General features: G+C 34.6%; 1 protein-coding gene across 23 annotated transcripts in view; it reads left to right on the top strand.

Moving 5' to 3' along the window:
- LOC105218274 (protein pangolin, isoforms A/H/I/S) overlaps positions 1-27,085 on the top strand; it is a 159,340-nt gene that overhangs the window by 16,235 nt on the left and 116,020 nt on the right. For 16 of the 23 annotated variants that reach the window (XM_054235484.1, XM_054235492.1, XM_054235483.1 and 13 more), the window contains 3 exons: positions 2,942-5,488; positions 7,501-7,549; positions 8,796-8,893. In XM_054235484.1, coding sequence (XP_054091459.1) covers positions 5,312-5,488; positions 7,501-7,549; positions 8,796-8,893 — 324 coding nt within the window. In that variant the 5' untranslated portion in view covers positions 2,942-5,311. The remainder of the gene's footprint in view (positions 1-2,941; positions 5,489-7,500; positions 7,550-8,795; positions 8,894-27,085) is intronic. The other 7 variants (XM_054235502.1, XM_054235500.1, XM_054235499.1 and 4 more) reach the window with 4 other exon arrangements.

The raw sequence follows: 27,085 nt of genomic DNA, 5'->3' as shown, positions 1-27,085 counted from the left end.
TTTTTAACAAAATGGTGGATTCTAAATAAATCGATGTTTTGACATAATTTTAACTTCAAAAATAACAGTCGATATGACTTGAAATGTTCAGAGTGTTTACTTGAACACATGAACATTACGAAAGTGAAATAAAAAAACGATTTTTTGAAAATTCTAACTAGATGTAACTGCTTAAACTAATTTGAAAATATACTACTAGAAATTAGCATTAAACTCAAACTGGACAAAATATATCTGACTTACTTAAATCAATTACAGCACGATTTTCTAATGAGTCCATAATCTAACAAGAATCTGTGAAACCATATTGAAATTGGTATAAAACTGAACGATATTTTTCTACAATCGTTATTAATATATGCATAGAACACCAAAATGTGAAAAAATTTAGTTGCTTTTATGGGAAACACACACTCAAATATAGCACGATAATGTAAGGGTTTTACTAAATCAATCGTTTACGCTGAAACTCTATGCAGAGTTCGAACACTAATATTTATTTCTAATTCAAATAACTTAACACTTTATTACTCATTACTCTACTTTAGAACTCTAACTTATAAATCGATTACACTTTACTCGACAACTTTCTCATTAGAACTGTCCTTTACTGGATAACTCTCACATTAGAACTATCCTTTACTCGACAACACTCTCATTAGAAATGTGTTCTGCAGCCAGTCGCCACTCGAATTTCTGTCACGTCCGGTTTTCGTCTGACATCAAAGCATATGTATGTTTTCTTAAAGAGTACAAACAACATCTACATTTCGAGAAATCATTGCTTAAAATAGAAAAAATACTTATGATTTTCGTGCATATTTGGCTGTTGTAAAGTCTTTTTAAGTCTCAAACAATAATCTACAAGCATTTCTGTGCGCTATTTTCTTTCATAGTGCTTCTCCTTCCCCTCTTTATTTTTTTTGCAAATCCTCAGTCATCTTTATCTTGAATTTATCCAGATTCTTCACAGGAAGTCCAAACGCATATTTTGACCAAATTCGGCCGACAAGGTTTTAGCATATTTTTGTCGACTACTTTAAACATAGTAAAATAAGTATTTCCATATTTCCGAATATTACTGTGCGTTATTGGATCGAGAAGACGTCGATACCAAAATTAGTTTGAAGATTTTTCTGTTGTCTGTTGGACAAGAATAGTCCGGATGGTTCGATAAAAAACATTAAACAATTACATAGAGTATGCAAATTTCGAGTTGGCTGTGTGATGTTTAGTGACTTTGATGACAAAAGTGTTCATGAATACAACTATTTCGAGAGACAGTAAACTGAGGAAACACTTCTATGGTATACAAATGATTATGTCAGGGATATGGTATTTTCCTTATTTTGTTTCAGCATCATCTCAGTTTATTATAAACTTATACATACATGCATTCAATTAACTGTACACTATAATCGAAATATCGCGATAACATAATATATATCAAATGAATAGTGGGACTCCGTTATTTTTTTGGGAAACTTGATCATCACACCTTTTTTTAGAAGTAAAAGTATTTAAAAATCCCAAAAAGTCAGCATCACACCACATCGCGTTCTCACGCTTCAAAAAATATAGGAAGTGCTTGCATCCAAAATTAATCACTATCATCATTAAAAAGAAAAAATACAAATATTAAAAACTTATTGAATTTTTTTGGAATTTAACGAAAAACCTCATTTTATTGTTCTATTTAATACGAAAAAAAAAAATAAATTTTAAAATTAGAAACCCACAAAACTCCTTAAAATAAAAGCTATCAAACCAACAAGAACTTTTAGAAATACAGAACTTGTATAATACTTTGAAGAAAATATTATAGTTCTAGTAAAATAATATAATAATATATTCTAGTCGTAGTTCAGTTTTTTATAGTGCATCACACTTCTATCATCTGTGTGTATAGTATATATGTACATATACAGTAGAATCCCGATTATCCGGAACAAATAAAATCAGTGCTATGCCGAATAAACGATAGTCCGGATAAATAATTTCAAAGCAAATCTAACAATATTTTAGACACCTTTTTAGACAACACGACACATACATATATAAAACACGATAACTACGCAACACCTGGTGGGGTATTGGACTAAACTAGTTTAAGAAGTTAGCCTTCAAAATCGAAATTATTGTTAATTAGGGAATAAACATAGCTACTAAAGATGTTATAAGGCGTTCAGTATAAGCTTGACCAACCAACTTTTAATTGTGTCCAAGTCCCTGATGCGCTTCAATTGTAACAACAGTATGGGATACGTCCAGTCTTTCACATTCGACATCTAGCGCTTCAAAAGCTTCTGCATGAGCTGGTACTTGACATACATCCGCAGTTTCAGTTTCTTCATCATCTTCTCTCTTTCTCCTTAGTGCTCAAATCGTTAATAATTTCTTCATCAGTTAATATTTGGAATTCAGGGTCTTCATTAACGCAGTTCAGTCACTCCTTAATATCATCTTCAGCGCACCCTTCGAAATGCTAAGGATTTTCATTGCTGCTGTTTGTTCTTTAAAATCGTCGTACGTTTCAATTAAATTATTATATAGAGTTAATTTTAATAATTTATACAACAAAAATCATTTTTAAATTGGCAAATAGACCCGAGGTGAATGCGTTCGGATAATAGAAGTTGGGATAATCGTTGTTCGGATAATCGATCCTCGAATAATTGATGTTCGAATAATCGGATATTCGATGTTTGGATATTGAGATAGTCGATGTCCGGATGGGCAGATATTCGGATTATCGATGCTCGATAAATCAATGTTCGATTTGGCTAATCGTTGTTCGGTTAATCGGGATTCTACTGTAGATCCATAAACATAAGCCAATTGCCATACGTATCTACAGACTTGCATATGTGTTTACCGTCGAAGTAAAATTGTTTCCCTTTCATTCTTCTTTGTGGCTTCTGCTGCTAATTTCTTATTACAGCTACACTTGAGTCGTCGGAATCGATGTGAAGTAGCAGGCAGGCGCGCAAGCTTGTCAACAACGCTCACACGAACGCGCCAAGAAGTGCTGGTGCAAGCGCAAGCGCAGGCGGCAGACACATTAAGTGCCACAAATATTGTTGATGCATGGTGGATACATAGAGACAAGGCGGAAGGCGCAACACAAAGCACACACAGCGTAATAGCAACACAGAAGCTGACGGCGCGGTGCTCGTTACTGCGAACGATCGAAGAATTGTGGGCGCTTTGCCAACGGTGAATTACGCTATGCGTTCGTGTGCGCAATGCAAGGCAGTGGCCAAGTAGGCGCGCGCAAAAGAATACCACGTCATACATCAGCAACACATGCGTGTTGTAGCAGACAACAATAACAACAACGACAATTGCCATACGTACACAACTGCTACAAATAAATCAAACGAAAATCACATACAAAAGCCTAAATATAAAAAAGTAAAAAGAAAAAAGGAAAACCAACAAGCCAAACGCTTATATGTATGTACATATATTTCGTAAAAAAAACAAAACGAACGAAGCGTTAAAAAGCAAAAGCAAGCAGCGACGTTGCCGATGTGATAATGATGTGATGATAATAAGATGATAATGTTGTGCATATTATAATCGTCATATTGTTGATAATAAGCAGGCTGGCTGCTGCCGCTTTAAAACTCCATAACGATGCTGACAATAATGTTGTAAAGGAGGCTGCACTGATGCACTGAGTGAGTAGGTATAGAGAGACGGCAACGAGCCAAGTGTTAAGAACCATGCGTCTTTGCCGGTTAAGGAATAGGAAGTGGTAAACGTTGAAAGAAATGTGTAGTTAACGAGAACTTGCAACTAAATAAATAAAATCAAGTCAGCACACAAATACCTGCATGTGTATACATACATATGTATGTATATATACACATAAATTGCAGTCAGTTAGTGTACGGGCGATCGTGTGTCGAGAGTGTGAATCTACCTGGCATATTAAATACATAAAAAAATAACAAAACATAAAAATAAATAAACAAACATGCGTGTGTGTATGTAAATACTTATATGCAATAAATGTTGTGAGCGCACCACATTGCAGTGAGTGAGAGTGAACGAATTTAACGGTGTAGACGACGCGATACAAAGTTGCCGCAATTGTTTTGTACTTTATAAGCGGCAGATGTGTGCTGATAGGCGACAACACGTAAGATTGTGTTGGTGTAACGCGACAATGAAAAATAAGCCAAAACAACGATAACAATATAAGCTATGTCAAAGAAAATTACAACAGCAGCGTAACATACATTCATATGTATATGAAACGCGATAAAAACAAAGGCGCTAAACTAAAGAGCAGCAAAACAAATAATATGTGATAATTAAAAAATAAAATACAATAACAATTGCACATATTTACAGATAAGAAAATAAAAAAATTAAAATTATGTGTTGTATTAGCATGTGGTGCGTATGTTAGTGCGAAACTGAAAAAGTAATTAAAAAAATTAAATATAAGAAAAGATATAAAACATATAAAAAAAAATAAAATTTCCAAAAAACCAATAATATTAAATACATATAAATAGTAATAGTACAAAATAATTATATGCATACCATTTTCAATATAAATAATATAACCCCACACAACAGCGCCAAAGCATTAATGCGAAACTTACAATATTTTGTTTTAAAGTTTAAAATTTAATCACAAAAGTAAGTGCTAATAAGAAGAAGAAGAAGATAATAAGACGAAAAGTTGAGAGCATCGAGGTAAAACCATTGCATTGCTTACAATTGTGTAAATTTATTTGGAAAACAAAAAATTAAAAATATAAAAAAAGATTATTAATACAAAATATATTGTGAAAAAATATGCAACAAATTTTTAAGTGAAATATCGACAAAATCCACATTTTATTAATTACTAACAGGTTGTTTCCTTAAAAATGTATTTTGTGTTGTTGTATAGCAATTTGTAGGACTGTTTTTGTCCTTTTCAGGTAGCTAAGCAAAAGGAAAAAAATCAATTCAAACAAAAAATATATATAAAAAGCGTTGTTTATAACTATAATAAAAAATATATGTGCATTACATAAGCAGTCAATATTAACAATAAAAACAAACGAAATTTGTTAATACATACAAATATTAACGTTAAAAGTGTAATTATTAGTGTTTATAATATGAGCTCGTTTATACTTCGAACAAAAAATCAAATATCAATACAAAAGTATCCATACAATTGTATACATTTGTTATTATTATTTTATATGTAAAGTGCAGCGAATGTGTAAAGAAAACCAGAAAAATACCAAAATAAAAACATTTACAAATAGAAGTTTAAAAATAAAATTTAAAATTAATCATAATGCCACACAATAGTCATAGTTCACATTCACGACATGGGGGTTCATCCAGCGACGATTTGGGTAGCACCGATGAAGTGAAAATTTTCAAAGATGAAGGTGATCGGGAAGAGGAGAAAATTTCATCCGAGAATTTGCTTGAAGAAAAATCCAGCCTAATCGATTTGACGGAAAGTGAGGTAAGTCCATACGATATTTTATACACTATTATTGATTCCCTGAAACTTTTACTTGTTTATTTTATATTACCATATAATAACAAACTAATAAACATTGTAGAGATTGAAATTCCATTAGTGGCACATTGAATCGATAGTTCGTCTACGGTGGTAAAAAAAGTAATATCAAAGTAATTGTTTGTTTTTATTTCATAATATGACTCTCTATTGGGAAATATCTCAATCAATACTTTGTTCACAGATTTTCGATCGGGTTTAAATTGGCGCTGTTCCCAGGCCTCGTCAACTCCTTTATTCATTTTACAGTCATAAAATCCCGAAAAAAACAAAGAAGAAGTGCAGAATTAGTTATGAATGTCATTGATAATAGTAAGTATAAATAAAAAATACTTACGATGTCGGCTCTATGACATGGAGTCTGAAGGATGAAGCCGTTTTGGTGTTAATTTAGCTCTTCTACATGCCACACAGTTGACTCTTCCTTCAATTAAATGAATACCTTTTAGTTCTTTATAAGAAAAACAGCTCCAGACTAGCCTGCTTACTAGCTGGCGTCTGTAAGCATTCTCCACTGAACCATTCGTCTGACTTTCTCCACATAAGGCGGCTACCATCTGATCCAAAGTTATTAAACTTCTAATCATCCAAGAAAATTACGGTCTTCCACTGATCCACCAACTAGCACATACATACCGCAGTTTCTTCATTCGTTGGCTCGATAACGGTTTTTTTGAAGGCCGTCGACCGTTAATACTAAACCTAACGACATAGTTTATATACATTTCAATTTCTACCGATGGCGGTCAAATTACCGGGTTTGAAATAAAAATTATAGCCGTTTCCAGTTGATTGTAATTAATACAGAATTTGGCATAAACAATAAACACAAAATAATTATCATATAATAATTAATAATTATTTTTCAAAGTCTCAAAAGCGGTCATTTAACCGCTCTAGTAGGTTTAGTGTTAAATCCTGTCCCTCTATGTTTCCGGAGAAATGTTGATACTCCAGCATAATTAATATGTGATGAGGATTTAAAGCGATCTAGTAGAAAAGAACGTCGGATGAGGCTGCCCTGGGCGACTGTCGTCTTTCGGACTCTTCCAGACCCGTCTCCCAAATCTATCTACACAAGAGTTTTTTTATGGCAGACACTGTATTTCAAAGAGATCAGGGTGACTAGTAGAGTTGTAATGATGTCTGTCCGTCCGTTCGTCTGTCATCGTGGAAATGGATGGATCGTCAAAAATGGATTAGCATGATGTTATCCTTTTGTTTGCGTGACGATTCTTAGTGATTGATTAATTTAAAAATCGGTGCGTAATAGCTCCATGTTAATCGAAAATGTTAATCGAAATGTTCACCAATGTCAAGGATTCCTTGTGTTTCTATTAGAATATTCATTCTGTACATCGTCTGCTCGATGTCTGTTTATGCTTTAGTAGAATTGGCGAGAGTTTCTCGAACTGCAATTCGATCGTAGAGTTTCGAAAAAGTTTTTTTGTGTGTTCTTTCGTTTTAGCTCTATGAGTACATTTTTAAAATTTTCTTAGTGCTTTGTACAGTTTTATAGATGCTCTTGTTCTCTTGTTCCTCATTCTTTTTTTAACTTGCCATTTCGCACTGACCGTTGAACCATGTATTTTTATTGCCAGTTGCATCTTGCCTACTGTCTCAAGGTATGTTCTCTTAATGATTTTAAACTGTCAATCCCACATTTGCGTCAGATTTTGATTTTTCGTTTTACCATCTGCTCCATATCTCCACAAATAATCTTTACGTCGTGTTTCAGTTGTTGTTATCCTCCAGGGTGTCATAAAAGTTCTCTTTCTCTTCCGGGGTACAATTTTCAATAGCCGCATAGTAATAATGCTAATATTGGAAAACTCTGAGCTTATTCGTATTAGTATTTAGCTTTAGTTTTAACACAAAATTTAACAAGAAATCGTTATCGTTGAAATTGTATTCAATTTAAAATTCTATTATTGTATATTGTTATTTTCTTTCAGGAAAAGAGCGGAAAACTGCCAACGAGACCGGATCTAAGTCCTGTGTTCAGTAAGTATTCCAATTAATATGCCAGTACTGGGCAGTCTAGTTCTGAATTCTAAAAATAATAAGAATAATAATCTTATACATATATATCGACATTATTCGATAAAGGGATTAGATAAGGTAATGTCATTTAGATAGCGGCATCTAATGACCTATGTGAACTGATCTTATCCAACTTGAAAAAAAACTTTAAGGAAACTATTAGCATGAAAATCATTTGGAACATCTGTAGATTTAGTAAGAAAATATAAAAACTTTTAATACTTTAATGATAGCTGTAGTTATTCCAAATAATAGATTTCCTACAAGATATAAGCTCAGAAGCTCATTTGTTGACCAATGACATCAAGATGAGAATAGATTAGAAAATATTATGTACCAAAATCGTGACAATTGGTAAAGTAGTTTTTGATCCAAAAGTGGACGACGCCACACCCATATTATCTTCAAAAGTTAGTGTTTTTGGTATATTTTTATTAGTTAGTGAGTTAACGCACTTTTAATACTTTGCAACCTAACATTTATATCGGGGGTGGGTGTGGTAATTTTCCGTTTTTAATTTCCATTTCTATGGTGCAAGATACTTAGGATGGGATACTAAAAGGAAATATGTCTATATAGCTTTATTAGTTTGCGAGATATGTAAAATAAACCTGTTAGGGGCGAGAAACGCCTACTTTCCCCAAAAAAAAAATCATCCAAATATTATGTGTTAATATAATATTGGCCCTCTGGTTGATTTATAATATTGAAGATGGGATCTACCAGATTTTAATATAGCGGAATGGTCACTAGTCGTCATTCAGAATACGTGACCTATTTTGGTATGTGCTTTTCATCTTTATATTTTGTAGGAAGACACTTATGGGGATGTTATATTCATTGATAAATAAGCAGACCACTACTTTCCATAACACAACTTTTGTCCACAAAATCCTACTAAGATAGTTCGTTTTAGAGACTACGAAATCTCTTAGATAGTTTTTGAATTTAGAAAAGCTTAACCTAAATGTCATATAGCTTAAATCATTCATAGGATATATTTTAAAAATATCTGGAGATTAAGTCGTGCTATCAAACGATCCATGTTAATTGTATGTAATATGTATATGTACGTATACCTTCGTCATGAATCCTTTCAATTCAATTTATGTACGTTTATTTTAATTATTTAATTAAATTAATAATTATTTAATTAAATGTAATAAATAAAATAGTAATGATTTTAATGCTTTCAATTCCATTGTAGGTAAACTTGAATCACATGCGCCGAGCTTCAATATGGGATACCTGGTATCGCCATATTCTTATTCGAATGGCGGTGCTGGTGGACTGCCGGTAACTATGGTAAGTGCAATAATATTATATACTAACAATAAATTGCTTAGGAACTAATTAAAAAATAAATAAACTTGAGTATAATGTCAATTAATTGATTGGCTTCTATACAATCTAAAAATTATGAGCTATTTAATACAGTATCCTGGCTTTTATATTCTCCATGTTGCCAGAACGTAAACATTTTTTCCACAGATTTTATAGAACCACCAAAATTTATTTTGGTAAACGTTGATAAAAACAATTGTCAAACGTTGATAAAATAAATTGCTTAGGAACTAATTAAAAAATGAATAAACTTGAGTATAATGTCAATTAATTGATTGGCTTCTATACTATCTAAAAATTATGAGCTATTTAATACAGTATCCTGGCTTTTATATTCTCCATGTTGCCAGAACGTAAACATTTTTTCCACAGATTTTATAGAACCACCAAAATTTATTTTGGTAAACGTTGATAAAAACAATTGTCAGATGTTTCACTATATAGACAAACCCGACTGTCTGACTCACAAAACTATCCTCGTATACTTATATGTATGTACATATGTATTGCAATTTGTAAAGTGTTCAATGGTGTGGTTGTCTAATTTTTAGAAGTTCCAGTTGTAGATATATTTTTTACACATGTAAAGGGTGATCCCTTTCTAGGTTCTATACTATTTTAAAAATAAAAAAAAAAAAAAAAATTCATGCGAAAGAACATTCTTTGAATTCAATTTTTAAAGATTAACTCTTTCAAATGTTGGCCGCGGCTACGTCCATCCGTTGAGTCCAATTTTCGATGACTCGTTCGAGCATTCCGACTGGTAACCGCGTATGACACTTGTGAATTTTGCACCATGACCGGAATTGAAGCGGATCCGCATAGACTTTAGACTTGATCAAATGCCAAACAATCCTGAACAAAAATAACATGGCAGAAAGCTATTGAAAAAAGTACCTCTATTTGAATCACCCGTTATTATTATTATGTATGTATATGTCAAAAGACACAAGCTATATGATGAAAATAAGCTGCTTGACATAGTTGTGTTACATACATATATATGCATGGAACTGAATAATGTGTGTGTATGTCAAATTGCGCTTCAGTATGTGAAGCCCTTAATTTAAGAATGTGTAGCCGAAAACTCAGCTTTAATTGATGAAATTCCACGCTGTTTGGAAAAAATTTTTCATATGTACATATGTACGTATGAATGAATTCATGTATTGTGAAGCAACGGGAATATTTCAAATAAATTTCAAGTACAAAATACAGGAATAAAGCCGTAAAATAACTGAAAAAAATTAAAGTTTAAGCATCTAATATACAAATACACAAAAAAAGATACCTATTGTTATTGCGCTTCGTTGCTGTGGGCTACTACTACCATTGAATCGGCTAATATTATTAGGTGTAAGCCAACAAGCAGGATGCCTTTAAGTCATACAATCCGTAAGGTTCGAAAATGGCTTCAGTGCTGACGCAGATGCTGTATTTGTGGCGTTGGCGTTGACAAGGCTAAGAAAGGCGAGGGAGGTTATCATGATTTTCATTCTTAACTTTCTATTTTAAAAATTTTCTCAACGATTTTTTCTCGTCACGATTCGATAAAAACAAGTAAGGAAAGGCTAAGTTCGGGTGCAACCGAACATTTTATACTCTCGCAATTTATTGATGTAATTTTATAAAGATAACACAATTCGACCCATATATTCTGATTAAAGTTCAATAGAATAACGAAAATCATCATAAATAGCATCTGGGGACTGAGGTAATTCCTGAACCGTTTTCATCACCAAGGTATAATGTATCGAAGACTATACGCCCACTTAATTTTATATTATCTATAATTAGGTATGTGGGATCTGGGGGATGTTATGACCCGATTTTAACCACTTTTGGTACATAGACAAAATGTGATAAGAAAAAAATTCAGAGGGAACATTAAAATATCTAAGAGATTTACCTATATTTTCGGTGAAAAATTATTCTTAAGCACCGAGTTCTTCATGTTCGATATCAGGGGCCTTGAAAAGTCATGGTCCGAATTTGACAATTGTATCACAAGTGATGTCACAACTCTAATACAGTATTTGTGTAAAGTTTTATTCCGATATCTTCATTGGTTCTTAATATATATATTATAAAGTGAACGAATCCGAAGAATTCAAAATTGAGTTATATAGGAAGAAGGCGTGGTTGTAAACCTATTTAGCTCATATTCCACCCGTGTCATTAGGGTGTCAAGAAAGTGTTATATACCGAATTTCATTGAAATCAGTCGACTAGTTCCTGAGCTTTAGTTTTTGACCCATAAGTGGGCGATGCCACGTCCATTTTCCATTTTGTAAAAAAATCTGAGTGCAGCTTCCATCTGCCATTTCTTATGTGAAATTTAGTGTTTCTGACGTTTTTCGTTATTGAGTTAACCCACTTCAAGTAGTTTTCAACCTAACCTTTGTATGGGAGGTGGGCGTGGTTATTATCCGATTTCTTTCATTTTTGGACTGTATAAGGAAATGGTTAAAAGAAACGACTGCAGAAAGTTTGGTTTATATAGTTTTTTTGGTTTGCGAGATATATACATAAAACCTATTTGGGGGCGGGGTCACGCCCACTTTTCAAAAAAATTACGTCCAAATATGCCCCTCCCTAATGCGATCCTATGTTCCAAATTTTGTTTTCATATCTTTATTTATGGCTTAGTTATGACACTGTATAAGTTTTCGGTTTCCGCCCTTTTGTGGGCGTGGCAGTAGACCGATTTTGCCCATATTCGAAAGCAACCTCCTCAGGTTGCCAAAGAATATGTGTTCCAAGTTTCATTAAGATATCTTAATTTTTACTCAAGTTATCGCTTGCACGGACAGACAGACATCCGGATTTCAAATCTACTCGTCATACGGATCATTTATATATATATAACCCCATATCAAACTCTTTTTTTCCTGGATGAAACAAACAACCGTTATGTGAACAAAACTATTATACTCTGTGCAACATGTTGCGAGAGTACATTTTATACTCTCGCAATTTATTTAACTTTATTAATATTATATAATACACAATTTGACCCACATATTCGTCTTATATATTGTATAAAGTAAATTGAAAGTTGGAAACCCTTGAAAACCTATGGTCCGATTTCGAATGGGGCTGCCACACTACAAACGTAGTATTTGTGTAAAGTTCTGCACCGATATCTTACCTAGTGCTTACTTTATATATTGTAATGTAATCGATTCAGATCGTCTTCAAAGTTCTGGTATATAGGAAGTAGGCGTGGTTGTGAAGCGATTTGGCTTATTTTCACAACATATCATTGGGATGTAAGCAAACTATTACAAACCAAGTTTCATTGAAATCGGTCAAGTAGTTCCTGAGATATGGTTTTTGACCAATAAGTGGTCAATGCCACGCCCATTTTCCATTTTGTTAATAAATCTGAGTGCAGCTTCCATCTGCCATTGCTTATGTGAAATTTAGTGTTTCTGATGTTTTTTCTTAGCGAGTTAACCCACTTTTAGTAATTTTCAACCTAACCTTTGTAACTTGCACTTCTCCAAAAAAATTACATCCAAATGTGCCCCTCCCCAATACGATCCTGTGCTCTACATTTTATTTTAATAACTTTATTTATGTCTTAGTTATGATACTGTATAGGTTTTCGGTTTCCGCCATTTTGTGGGCGTGGCTGATTTTGTCCATTTTCGAAAGCAACCTCCTCAGGGTGCCAAGGAATATGTGTTCCAAGTTTCATTAAGATATCTTAATTTTTACTCAAGTTATCGCTTGCACGGGCAGACGGACGGACAGACATCCGGATTTCAAATCCACTCGTCATCCTGATCATTTATATATATATATAACCCCATATCTAACTTTTTTATTTCTTGGTGACACAAACAACCGTTATGTGAACATAACTATAATACTCTGTGCAACATGTTGCGAGAGTATAAAAATGAGAAAAATGTGTTTGTAAGTGATAAAATTTATAAGGTATGAATCAAAGCGCTTGAAACCAACACAGAAATTTGTAGAATTGATATAGTAATAAAGTATGTACATACATACATATGTATGTATAAACGAAAATTAAATTTATGAAAGCAAGTACAATTTTTGAAAAATTTACTAATTTAATTTATACCTTAGCCACAAAAACGTGTGACCGTGTCTGCTAGTTGCACATATAATTCTTTTACGAAGGTAGATACCGCATAGCTTCTGTACTACTTTTTGTATTTTCGGTACTACTTTCATATGATTGTCTTTCCATATAACTGCAATAAGTCTATTAAGAGTTGAACCGATAAGCTATTGAGTATGCGAGTTGTTTAGCAGTGTGGGTGTGTGTTATCTACTTATATTACTGTAATTATTATTACAATCATTACAAGTATTGAACAACCCAAGCAAGCCAAGAATGTGATTGCGTTGCAAGCGCAGCGATAACGTTGCGAGTGCAACGCGTTTTTCTCTTACTTTAAATGTCATGTGTTGTGTATGTGTGCGCTTTCCCTTTCATTTGTCGAATTGTAAATGCGTTATAAAAAACTAAAGTAACACGGAGGTATACGGAACCACCCCTTCAATTAAGGGCATTTAAATTTTTTTAATCAAATTGGTTTGCATTAAATGTTGCATTCATAAATATATACATGCGTGTGTATTTATCTACTTTACAAGTAGTGCGGGGAAGTTCGAGTTGAGTATGAAGATTGACAGACGACAATGTAGTCACTATCATCACCACGGCTTGTCATCACTAAATAGTGGTGTTCGCGTTGACAATAAATATAACATTAACAAAGTTTTGTCAAAATTATATGGTATTTATCGTGCAATGAACTGCTGCGCAGGCTATATAATGATACCTTTTTATTCCAGCCGTTTTGTTTGTTTTGTTATCGTATAACAATGTTAGAACTGAGCTGAGCGCCGTACTAATTTGTTACTGAACCTGTCCAACCCCAAATGACAACACAAACGTGTATGCACCACACATATAATGTATACATACGTATATGTAGAAGATACCCAGCAGGAAAACGCTACAAACAGCACAAAATACTTGGTAACCAATACATAAAGGGTGAAACATTTCCAGCTCCAAAGGAAATTTAAATTTAATGGGGAATATTTATTTCTTTCGAAAGTGTTTGTTTTAGTCTTTTATATTTGTTTTTTTTTTTTTTAAGATTATCTCTTTCAAATGTTGGTCGCGACGTGAAATTATATGCTCACTCTCAATAAATCCATTGAATGATGCGGTGTGTGGAAAGTGGCGCGGTCTTGTCGCTGAGATCACGAACTTCAATTTCATTTTTGAAGAAATATGGACCGATGATTCCATCGGCCCACAAACCACACAAAACCATTTTTTTTCTGGACAAAATGAAAGCTCTTGAATCTCTTCAGGTTGCTCTTCGTCCCAAATACAGCAATTTAGCTTCTTTACTTTACATGGGCCTCATCACTGAACAGAATTTGGCTCGAAAACGTCGGATCTTCTTAGAACTTTTCAAGAGTCTATAACGTTGTTCAGGCGTAAGTCTTTCCATGATGAAATGCCAAACAATACTGAATAAAAATAACATGACAGCTTGACACGACTCGGTCGTGATCTGTGAAAAAGGCTTTTGAAAAATGTACTACTACTACTTGGATCACCCGATGCCTTCCTACTCAATCAAGGATCACTTACGTCGAAATGTGAAAACTTTACGATCTCGTATTGGCAGACTGCCGGTTGAAAGATTGATACCGTATCGGTCATATCCTCCAAAAAACCGTGACAATATCAAGTGTTCGACTGTGCGTGACCCTGGTATTAAATGCATATATGTATGTATGCACTACTCCCAAATATCTATGTGAGTATTTGGTAGAACGCATTGGTTCCAGCAACTAGTGTTGAAGTGGAAGACAATGATCATTTTCACATTTGAAAAGTGCGACCATAGAAATCGTCATTTGATACACCACTTCACGCGGCATATTGTCATATGTATGGTATGAATGCATATACTACCTACCACTTATAAAGTAACGCTTTCCGCAAGTATTTACCTCTTCACTATCACCCCTTTGGTGCAAAACATTTGTCACCCTTCCGCGGATAAAACAATTTTTATACTCTCGCAACAAAGTTGTTAAAGAGAGTATTATAGTTTTGTTCACATAACGGTTGTTTGTGTCACCAATAAATAAAAGAGTTAGATATGGGGTTATATATATATAAATGATCAGGATGACGAGTGGAGTTGAAGTCCGGATGTCTGTCCATCCGTCTGTCCGAGCAAGCGATAACTTGAGTAAAAATTGAGATATTTTAATGAAACTTGGAACACATGTTCCTTGGGACCGTGAGAGGGTTTCGAAAATGGGCAAAATCGGGTCATTGCCACGCCCATAAAATGGCGAAAACCAAAAACACATAAAGTGTCATAACTAAGCCATAAATAAAGTTATAACAGTAAAATTTGGAATAAAGGATCGCACTAGGAAGGGGCATATTTAGATGTAATGTTTTTGGGGAAGTGGGTGTGGACTTGCCCCCAAATTAGTTATTTGTATATATCTCGCAAACCAATAAACTACATAAACCAAACTTTCTGCAGTCGATTCTCTTACGCACCCCACCACACATCATGAAAATAGTTGAAATCGGATAATAACCACGCCCACCTCTCATACAAAGGTTAGGCTGAAAATTACTAAAAGTGAGTTAACTCACTAACGAAAAACGCCAGAAACACTAAATTTTACAGAATGAATAGCAGCAGAAAGCTGCACTAAATTTTTTTAACAAAATGGAAAATGGACGAGGCATCGTCCACTTATGGGTCAAAAACCAAATCTCAGGAACTAGTCGACAGATTTCAATGAAATTCGGTATATAATATTTTCTTGATACCCTGATAATACGGACCAAAAATGGGCGAAATCGGTTCACAATCACGACTACTTTCATTGTAACTCAGTTTTGAATTCCATCTTATTCCCTCAATTTATAATATATAAATAAGGAACCAATGAAGAAAGCGGAATAAAACTTTACACAAATAGTGTATATCATCTCTAGCTTCATTTGTGAAAAAGTTGTCGACAATGGACTATAACTTTTCAAGCCCCCAGATATCGAATATGTTGAACTCAGCGCCTAATGTAAATTTTAACCGAAAATATGGGAAAATCTCTTAGATAATTTAATGTAATTCAGAGGAAATTGTTTTCTTCTAATAGTGTTCTGTTCCAAAAATTATTAAAATCGGGTCAGAACATCTCCTAGCTCCCATATATGTACCTAAGTATAGGTTTTTCAAAAATACGGTGGGCTTTTTTTCCGCATATATGGATTGGTTAATATATGAGATATCTTAGCAAAATTAAGTGAGCGTATAGTCTTGGATATAGTGCACCTTGCTTGTGAAAATGAATGAAATCGGTTCAGGAATTACCTTAGCTCTCATATACTATATATGACGATTTTCGTTATTCTATTAAACTTCATGCCGGATTTATGGGTAAATTTGTGTGTTATGTAGATAAAATTTCTTCAATAAATTGCGAGAGTATAAAAAGTTCGATTGCACCCGAACTTAGCCCTTCCTTACTTGTCAAGTTTACTGTTTATTTTTTCTTCCATTTTTGTGTGCACTACCTTTTGTTTAAGTAGGTCCAGGCTCAGCACAAAACAAAAAAACGGAATAGGCAACTGTTACACCTAGGGCAGACTGAAATGCACAATAATGGTGTAATATGCGTCTCTAACTCGCTACAATACTGATAATTAAAGATTTAGGGACACCGATAAATGTGGGTAATGCCTTGAAAAAGTGTTGCCTTGAAAAAGCAGTTAAAGGGTGAGTATTATTTTTCGAATTGATATTGATTTCTTATTCAGACGCCACAATGCTTTATACATTTACTACATACACTAAAAAAGAAATCGTAATCAGTTTTGAGATGCTCTTATTGCACTTTTTGGTGCATGTATACTGCACCTGAAATGAAGACTGTGAAATAGTCAACTTATTAATATTACACAAGGGAGTGGAGTCAGTGAACACTACTTACAATTTTCGGCTTGTCGGTTAGCAAACACGTTCAATAACACGAAGAAACCGCTTTTGCTTTTAGTCGAGTCCACCAGAGCGCGCCACTCATTCCTCCTTTTTGCTTTTTGGAGCCAACTGGAAACACCAAGTGTCGCTTGGTCTTTCCATCGGAGTGGAGGTCGTCCTCTTCCGCGGATTCCTCCAGCAGGTACTGCATTGAACACTTTCAGAGCTGGATTGTTTTCATCCATTCGTACAACATGACCATTCGAAACTATCTACAACTTCAAAGTTATGACGTCAACAGTGACGTGGGAGCCAATACGCGAGTGCGCTGACTGTTTTTTGATGACAGGAGTTATTTCGTCTTGTCCTCATTCACCCCCAGACCCATACGCTTCTTTATTAAGTCTGGAAAAAGCGGAACAAACGGCGCAGTTGTTGCTTCCGATGATATCATATCGGCGTTCGCCAGCAGCTGTATACTCTTATAGAAGATTGTACCATCTCTATTTAGTTCTGCAGTTCGTATTATTTTTTCCAGCAATAGATTGAAGAAGTCAAGTCCCTGATAAGGTCCAATCAGTTCGTTGACGGTGGGCTTTAATTTTTCACACAATACTCTCGACAGGACCTTATATGCGATATTGATGAGACATATACCACGATAGTTGGCGCAGATTGTGGGGTATCCCTTTTTATGGATTGGGTAGAGCACACTGAGATTCCAATCGTCAGCCATGCTTACTTCCGACCTTATTCTACAAAGAAGCTGATGCATGCACCTTATCAGTTCTTCGCCGCCGTATTTGAATAGCACGGCCGGTAATCCATCGGCCTTCGCCGCTTTGTTGTTCTTCAAGCGGGTAATTGCTATTCGAATTTCTTTGTTGTACTTTCACTGTCATTCAGCAGGTCGGAGAAGTGTTCCCTCCATAACCCCAGTATGCTCTAGACATCCGTTACCATATTATCTCCTCGGTCCCTACATGATAATGCTTCGGTCTTGAAACCTTTTGTAAATTGCCTCATCTTTTCATAAAATTTTCGAGCATTACCCATGTCGGCCAACTTTCCAAGCTTTTCATACTCACTCATTTCAGCCTCTTTCTTTTTACGTCTGCGTCTCGCTTCCCTCTTCAGTTCTCGATATCTATCCCACCCCGAACGTGTTGTGGTAAATCGCAACGTTGCGAGGCAGGCAGCCTGTTTCCTCTCCACTGCGAAACGACAATTCTCATCGTACCAACTGGTTTTTCGACGTCGAACCTTCCTTGTGTTTGTTGGCGGGCATTCTTTGCTGCCCAGAGGGGAGTGCGTATCTTTGCTGCTACTAGATAATGATACGAGTCTATATTTGGTCCTCGGAGCGTATGCACGTCTATCACAACGTGATCGATTTTTGATCGAAATTTGCGCTCCTTTATATAGTTGCTGTATTAGATGTCACAAAGACCCACCTTCTTCCGTTCTTGTCCGTCCATCGCACTTCTTGGATGGAGGTAATGTCAGCCCTTAGGTGTATGAGGACAGCAACCGGCTGGGCAGAGACACCTTCCCAATTAAGGGTCCGGACATTCCAGGTGCATGCCCTCAAATCGTGATCCTTAAAACGTTTGCAGGGGACGTCTTCAAAAGTGGGATTTCTTTTCCGAGGCTCTGTTTGGTCTTTCATTGGGGAGGTTTTTTTATGTGGTGGGTTCCAAACCCTACCCACAATCGCAATCGCCTTCTCTCTTTAGCTCGCCTTCAAACGGATGTCTGTTGGCTACCCAGAGGATACTTGGTCTAAAACCGGAAGTCGTAAGCTGCTGGTGTCATATGCAAAATAATCGTTCCTCGCCACTCCCAAGTGAATGGCAATCAGAAACTTTCCTCACTTGCGGGAACTTCTACATATAACCCCATCCCCCGTTCCAGAAAGCGAAAATAATCAAATAATCAATGAAACACTGAAGTAAATTGTACGCCAAGTTCATTTAATCGGTTACATTTTTACAAAGTAATGTATAATCATATAACTAATCGAAGGAATACGCACATCATTTTTATATACACTGTAGGACAAAATTGATTTCATACCTACGAGGTACATTATCATCTCCTATTCTCTCAATTATGATTTTATACTCAGAATTGAAAAATAACTATTTAGTTTATGAAAATATACAAAATCTTACACATTATTTGATTCAGTGCGACAAAACATATTGGAATAATGATTGATGTTTATATTTTATAGCATAACCATTATTTTTAATTACATCACTGCAGTTATTTGGCATAGAATTGACATAAGATTATTAATAACTTCCTGTGGAATGATTAACTTTCTCTCTCTATGCCTATATTTATCATATCCTATAGATTATCAATAGGATTGAGATTGGCGATTGAACTGGCCACTGAGGACATTAATATTTTGTGGTACGACCCAATTTGCTGCTAGTTTCGCGACTTTCTTTGGCTCGCTGTCGTGTTGAAAAGACTACGAAAGTGACATATTCCACTTTGCATGGGGAATCATCACGTTATCAAGAATCGAATTGTATAAGAATCGATCCATAATTTTATTGCCTCGATGTAGAGGTTCAACACCAACCCCGGAAAACCTCCCCATACCATAATGCCACATAAACATGCCACAAGGTACATGCGTACCTTGGTAGTGTCGGGATGTAACCGCTTATTTTTTGGTCGGCGAACGATTCTTATTTCAAATTAAACATTAAATATTTATCAGATAAAAGTATTGTTTTCCATCATTTCACTGACCCGTTCTTGTGTTCCCCCGCAAATAAAAACAGTTTTAGCTGTTATAAACGGTTTTGGTTGCTCTATAACTTTTTACCCCAATTGCACACGCTTTTCTTTGTACAGTACGGCTGCTAACTGTCATATTTAAGCCTTTTACCACCCCTTGCCGTCGACTTATTTGGAAACTTTTTTTAGTTCTTTAAGTATTTTTGAATCGTCCTGCCGTGTAGTAGCTTAGGGTCGTCCATCTCGGTGGTGAGTTTTCACAGATCCATATTCCCTATTTTTTATAATTAACCTTACTGTTGAAATGATGACGTAAAACTTATTACAAACGTCTTTTCGTGATAAACCATTTTTGTAGTCTGTAATTCATGTTTTTAATAAACCTGGATGTTTGGCCACTTTTTATACTCTCGCAACAAAGTTGCTAAAGAGAGAATTATAGTTTTGTTCACATAACGGTTGTTTGTGTCACAAGAAATAAAAGAGTTAGATATGGGGTTATATACATATAAATGATCAGGATGACGAGTGGAGTTGAAATCCGGATGTCTTTCCGTCCGTCTGTCCGTGCAAGCGATAACTTGGAAAAAAAATTGAGACATCTCAGAAAGGAAAATTGATGAAATCGGTTCGCAATCACCCATATAACTCAAGTTTGAATTCCATCTTATTCCTTCACTTTATAATGTATACATGAGGAACCAAAGAAGATATCGGAATAAAACTTTACACAAATATTGTATATGATCTGTGGCATCACTTGTGAAAAAATTGTCGAAATCGGACTATAAATTTTCAATGCACTCATTGCCTTAAGGTAATTTTTCACCGAAAATATCGGTAAATCTTTCAGGTATCTTAATTTAATTCAGAGGAAATCTTATATAATATATGGGTCAAATTGTGTGTTATCTTAATAAAAATATAGCAATCAACATTTTATACTATGTTTGGTTGCACCCGAACTTAGTCTTTCCTTACTTGTTATTATTACTTCACTAAATAAACAATTTATCTTTATATTTAAGTACTTTTTATATCGAAAATTGAAATTTGGAGATGTATATATACGAGATGTTTTAGCATTCTTAGTTATCAGTCCAATTTGTTTTGAACAACGCTGTATATGTAAATAGTAAATAGAGAAGCTTGCAATTCTCAGGACTTCTCCGTCAAAATTAAAGAAAAATTGTTTCAGGCAGAAACTAAGATAATAAAACAGCTCTTAAAGAGTTGCAAAAAGAAATAGTCTAATTTTTGGGATCTAAGGAGTGGGATTATCTCGGATTTTAGCTTGAGAATAAATGTATTTACGAAAGCACAGATGAATAAAGTTTTTAATTCCATGACTTGCTCAAAGAGTTGAACCATTAGGAACGCATACACATAGGGATCATTTGAATTGAGATTTGATTTCTTTTTAAAAATATTTTTGGCAAACTATAATGTTAACAATGGCCAAATTCTGCTTGTTCGGTCTGTAAAAACATGGATATAAATCCAAAATGTCGGTGTTCTAGAGTGGCCGCCATACACCACAGACCTAAGTATTATAGATAACACTAATCTGATGACCCGCAGTGTAGGTAGAATAGCGCAAATTTTGTTTAAAATAATTAAATATTACAAGTGTGTGACAAAAGTATAAATGCATTAAAGCGTTGTTAAAACCAAATAAACTAGATTTTTGTAGCCATTTCGATATATTTCCAATCTTTTTGTATAGCAAGAAATAATGATTTAGGTTTTTCCTTTCGAAGAATTGTTATTACAAGTATATGTTATTATTTGCCTTTAAAGTGCAATCAACCGCAACCTATATTCATTTCAAACACACATACATACATATGTGTATGCATAGTTAAATATACAATCGTAGCGCTATTGTTGAATCATGTACTATATTGTACGCCTTTAGTTCATATAAAAAAATAAGTAATATACTTGTTTCAGTTTTGCATGTTTGACAGCGTACACTCCGGCTGGTTGATTTTACAGATATTATGTTATTTCAAACTCAAAGATATTTACAATAGCGCATTCCAGCTGTGAATTAAGAAGATTTGTGTAATGTAGTCGATCCTCAGACATCACAACGCCGATTTTATTTATTGGTTGCTTTGATATGCTAAAAGCTACAAAACCACATGTATCAGCTGTTCAAACAGACTGGCAACATTTCCGTTAAGACTTGTGCCAACAGTTTCTTTGGCACATGATACTGTTTCGTGGAAAATGTACTCCCTACTGCATCAAATAACATACGTTGAGCCCTTGGGTTTGAGTAGAGTTCCTGCTTAGATATTAGATATTGAAAACGTGTACTATGCCCGACAAAAGTCTGCATACACCCCCCCGTTTTCGTTGGTGTGAAAGTTTTTTTAGAAAAATGTGTTGATGCAGTTTTATTCCAATCTCATTAAACAAAAAAACTCTTATTTAAAATAAATCAAGAAAGTTATGACAGAAATAATAGACAAAAGTCTACAAACGGTACAAAAAGGACGTATTTTAGTGCAAAAGTTGTACTGAATTTTAGATATTACTTACTTTTAGTTTTTAGGTGGGACAGCGTTGACATCTACTACCATTTAAAGGTGGCTTTGATACTAAATGTATCAACTCTACAGATGTAATGCTGTTCAAAGTGTCTATCACGCGGTTGTTGAGTATTTCAGCGAATGGCTTTTTTATAATTCTTCGTACCAAAATTCCCTTGTGTACCCGGGTACCCACCGGAGTGTATTTTGTTGAATAATATTTTTTCTAAAAAAGAATACATTATGATTATAATTTTGTTTTATATCTAAAAGGAGTAAATAAGTATCTATATGCTAACTATAACAAATTATGTTCATTTTTAATGAGTATGGGCTATATACAGTAATGTAAAATGTATTTTCGTATATTCTAGCATATAGCATCAAAAAATATTTTATTCATATTTTTCGCATTCAATTTTCGATAAAATTAAAAACCCATTGTGGTAAATAAATCGTGTATTTATTGTTTTTACGTTACCTCAAAAACGGCGATAACTCCTCCATCCTTTTATTTATCTGAGGTATATACATAAATAAAATACAATTACACGCTAAAGAACTATCCAAACAGCGATACGTCTGGCTTCTTCGAGTCAATGACAGAAACTGAACTATACAGCTTATATTCGTTTCACAGCATTCTCGAACGTTCCTGAAGTACAAACCAATTCAGAGAACTGCCTGTTTCCCCACCTCTCTAATTCCACGGAACTGGCCTTCGCAGAATCGAGAAATTTACGTTAGAGAAGCGCGCGTTTTATTCCTGATTTAAGATTATGAAGGTGTCTGTACATAATTCATATGGTACTTTCAAGCAGAAATACCTTTCTAAGATGTCAATAAATAGATCCTGATAGAATGCACTCAATTATTTTTACGTATAACGCACTTATACGCACGAATTTGCGTACAGGTACCCGGGTACTCCGGGCGGCAGACAGTGTGATTGTTTTTGGGTGGCAACACAAGGGTTACACATCTTTATAAGGTTTATACATCTGTTAAAGCATAAAAAAGCACCCAATCCTTAACAATTTGTGGATTTGCTTTGGATCGTAATCTTGTTGGAAGATTCAGTCAAAACAAAGGTAAAGTTATCCATTAATGGTTTGCAATCATGTTCCAACAGAGACTTACATTAGTTGCGACTAATATTACCCTCATTTAAGGCTAGCCTTCCCAAGCCAGAAACCCCAACTGCTCCCTAAACCATTACATTATCGCTACTATAGTTCACAATTATTACATAGTACTTCGGATCTGGCACAGTTATAGCCTAAATTTTAATTAAGATGATAATCCATTCGTGATGTATTTGCTATGAATCGGGCCTCTTTTACTGTTGAATTTTTGTCCACTTCTTTGAGAATGAATATATATATATATATATATGTATTTTCATATATGTATATCTTTTTATACTCTCGCAACATGTTGCACAGAGTATACAAGTTTTGTTCACATAATGGTTGTTTGTGTCACCAAGAAATAAAAGAGCTAGATATGGGGTTATATATATGTATATATAAATGATCAGGATGACGAGTGGATTCGAAATCCGGATGTCTGTCCGTCCGTCTGTCTGTCTGTCCGTGCAAGCGATAACTTGAGTAAAAACTAAGATATCTTAATGAAACTTGGAACACATATTCCTTGGCACCCTGAGGAGGTTGCTTTAGAAAATGGGTCCATTGCCAAAATCGGTCCACTGCCACGTTTCTTTTAGCCATTTCCTTATACAGTCCAAAAATGAAAGAAATCGGATAATAACCACGCCCACCTCCCATACGAAAGTTAGGTTGGAAATTACTTAAAGTGGGTTAACTCACTAACGAAAAACGTCAGATACACTAAATTTTACAGAAGAAATAGCAGAAGGAAGCTTCACTAAATATCTCAAGAACTACTCGAGTGATTCGAATGAAATTCGGTATATAATATTCTTGACACCCTGACAACACGGTTAAAAAATGAGCAAAATCGGTTCACAACCACGACTACTTTCCTTATAACTCAATTTTGAATTCCATCTGAATACTTCACTTTATAATATATACATTAGGAACCAATAATGATAGCGAAATAAAACTTTACACAAATACTGTATATGATCTGTGGCCTTAGTTGTGAAAAAATTGTCGAAAACGGAATATAACTTTTCAAGGCCCCAGATATCGAATATGTTGAACTCAGCGCCTAAGGTTAAATTTTAACCGAAAATTTGGGTAAATCTCTCAGATAATTTAATGTAATTCAGAGGAAATTGTTTTCTTCCAATAGTATGTAATATCTCCTAGCTCCCATATACATAATTATAGGTTTTTCAAAAATATCATCCCCTAGCTCCCATATCCCTAATTATAGGTTTTTCAAAAATTCGTTGGGCTTTATTTCGCATATACATATGTAGTGGTTAATATGTGATATATCTTAGCAAAATTAAGTGAGCGTATAGTATTGGATATAGTGTACCTTGCTGGTGAAATTGAATGAAATCGGTTCCGGAATTACATCAGCCCTCATATCTATATATGACGATTTTCGTTATTCTATTAAACTTTATGCCGAATTTATGGGTAAATTTGTGCGTTATCTTAATAAAATTTCTTCAATAAATTGGGAGAGTATAAAATGTTCGGTTACACCCGAACTTAGCATTTCCTTACTTGTTCTAATCTTAAGTTGTTGAAATAAATTTATAAATACTTTTTGGTGAATTTTTGTGTTGTTATTTTTTAAAGGTGTTTTATAAAAAAATCGATCAATCGCCTTATGATTATTATTGTTTTTATGTGAAAATAATGAAATGACTTAATTTCAAAATTTGTTATTGATCCGCCTATAAAACAATTAATACCGCGGATACTCAAGAGCGCATATTTGTAGGAAAGCAGTTAAAATTTAGGCTAAAAAATCTTAATTTCTTCGCATGCCTCGCCAATGTTATTGTGGTTAATTCGTATTAAGGAAATTTATCATTATTCCACCTACGCTTTTTGCTATAAACTAATGGTGAATGGCATCCATAGGTGAAAATCATATTCCAAAGATTACTTTGATGTTTCGCTACCATTTTCACTATCGTTTTAAGAACCGCAAAATGTATTTTTTTTAAACCGTGGTACGAGTGTAGTTGTTGCCGCTCCCAAAAATAAGTGTTCAATTGTCCCAAAACGCCGAACAAACTGTTACAGCAGAACTGCTTTTAATTCAAGAGCGCCACTGAACTTTTGGAAAGATTTTGATGAACTTTGTCTCAGTGACAACACACCCAAATACTCCTAACGGATCGCTAAGAGCCTTAAGACTCGACAAAGCGGTTGTACTCTGTTATAAATTTCTTAAGTCGGCTATAGTCGATTCCAGTCACTTCGCTGGATTCGCCGAAGATGTGTTTACTGAGGTGTTTTAATTTAAGTCTGACGAATGTTAGATATTGTAGGAGTAAGTGCTTGTCTCATTCCGCTTCGCCTTCCTTCAAGCAGCTCGTACAACTAGCGTCTGGCTTGATCCCTAACCTCACTGCATGTGTGCCTATTGGACAATGACGAGTAAGCACACCAATGATTGCGGCGAGATGAGCGACAGCAGCTGGAAGGACCGTTTTCGATCCACCGCGTGCCAGAAAGACCTCGCTTATTATATCAAGGGTTATTGTGGACTAAATTTAGCACTTGTTAGACTCGCCAGATGCCTTATGGAAAGGGCGGGAACTTGAATTTATAATTTTGCTTGTAGCACTAAAACCTAACTATTTTTTACTCACATATATTGAAATATATACATACGGGTATGTATGTGTATGCAAGCGGGTCAGCAAAGGCTACGGATTTGCGTATATGGCATACCGCCACCTAAACGCTTAACTGTAAAAATGCCCGAAACCAGCCATTTAAGATAATTTTCTTCTTGTTGATTTTAACTACTTAAACAAAATAATAACAAAAAAAAAAAAACAAAACAAATTAATGCTAGTACGCTCACAGCATAATTACAGTTTACGTGTAATAAAACAGTATTAATTATTTTAAATTATGAACGAATTTGTTACATATGAAATAAGCGTCAATGTTGCGCATACAATAATTTTCGTAAATGACCCTTGATTTTGCTGCTACCCAGCAAACATTTAGCTGAATCGACGATCTATCTACGGTGATCTACATACAAAAAACTAACTACAACCATTTAGCATACATTTGTTTGTGCGTGTTCACATGAAATTTTGGTTTCTAAGTTCAAGAATATTCAATATTTACTATGTTGCACACAAATCTGCTGTTTTCTGGGTTATACTGTATTGTGTTAAAGAACTAAATGTGAATATAAGTACATATACACATCTCTGGGAGTGTTAATAAAGGAATATGTGTGCATGCTGTGTATGCCCTTGGAGTGATCTTGTCTCATCATTAATTACTCACAAATAGATTTAGGCTGATAAATTCCCCGCCGTCACTGGCATACATGGCATGAATACTAATTGTTTGTACATATATACTATGTATATATGTATATATACTTCGATTATATATATGTGAGTTAATGTATTTAAAACAAATTAAAAGGAGCGTAGACCATTTTCCATACATTTATGTTTACATATATTGGATAGTTGCATACACTGTAGGGAATGCAGTATTTCAATTAAATAGGGTTTTTGCTTCCCGCTCATGATTCTAGCAAGTAACTGCTCAATTCAATAGTATCAATTCAGATATCTTGAACTACTGTACTTGTAATGGGGACTACACAACCAGACCAATCAATTTCATTTTGAGGGCAAATTCACATTATCGTTAGGGAAATATGTCCATTGAATTTTATCAAATATCGAA

The sequence above is a fragment of the Zeugodacus cucurbitae genome, chromosome X (genome assembly GCF_028554725.1).
Source record: "Zeugodacus cucurbitae isolate PBARC_wt_2022May chromosome X, idZeuCucr1.2, whole genome shotgun sequence".
NCBI classification, from domain to species: Eukaryota; Metazoa; Arthropoda; class Insecta; order Diptera; family Tephritidae; genus Zeugodacus; species Zeugodacus cucurbitae.
The sequence above is the reverse complement of the archived record's forward strand: the minus strand, read 5'-3'. Positions and strand labels throughout refer to the sequence as shown.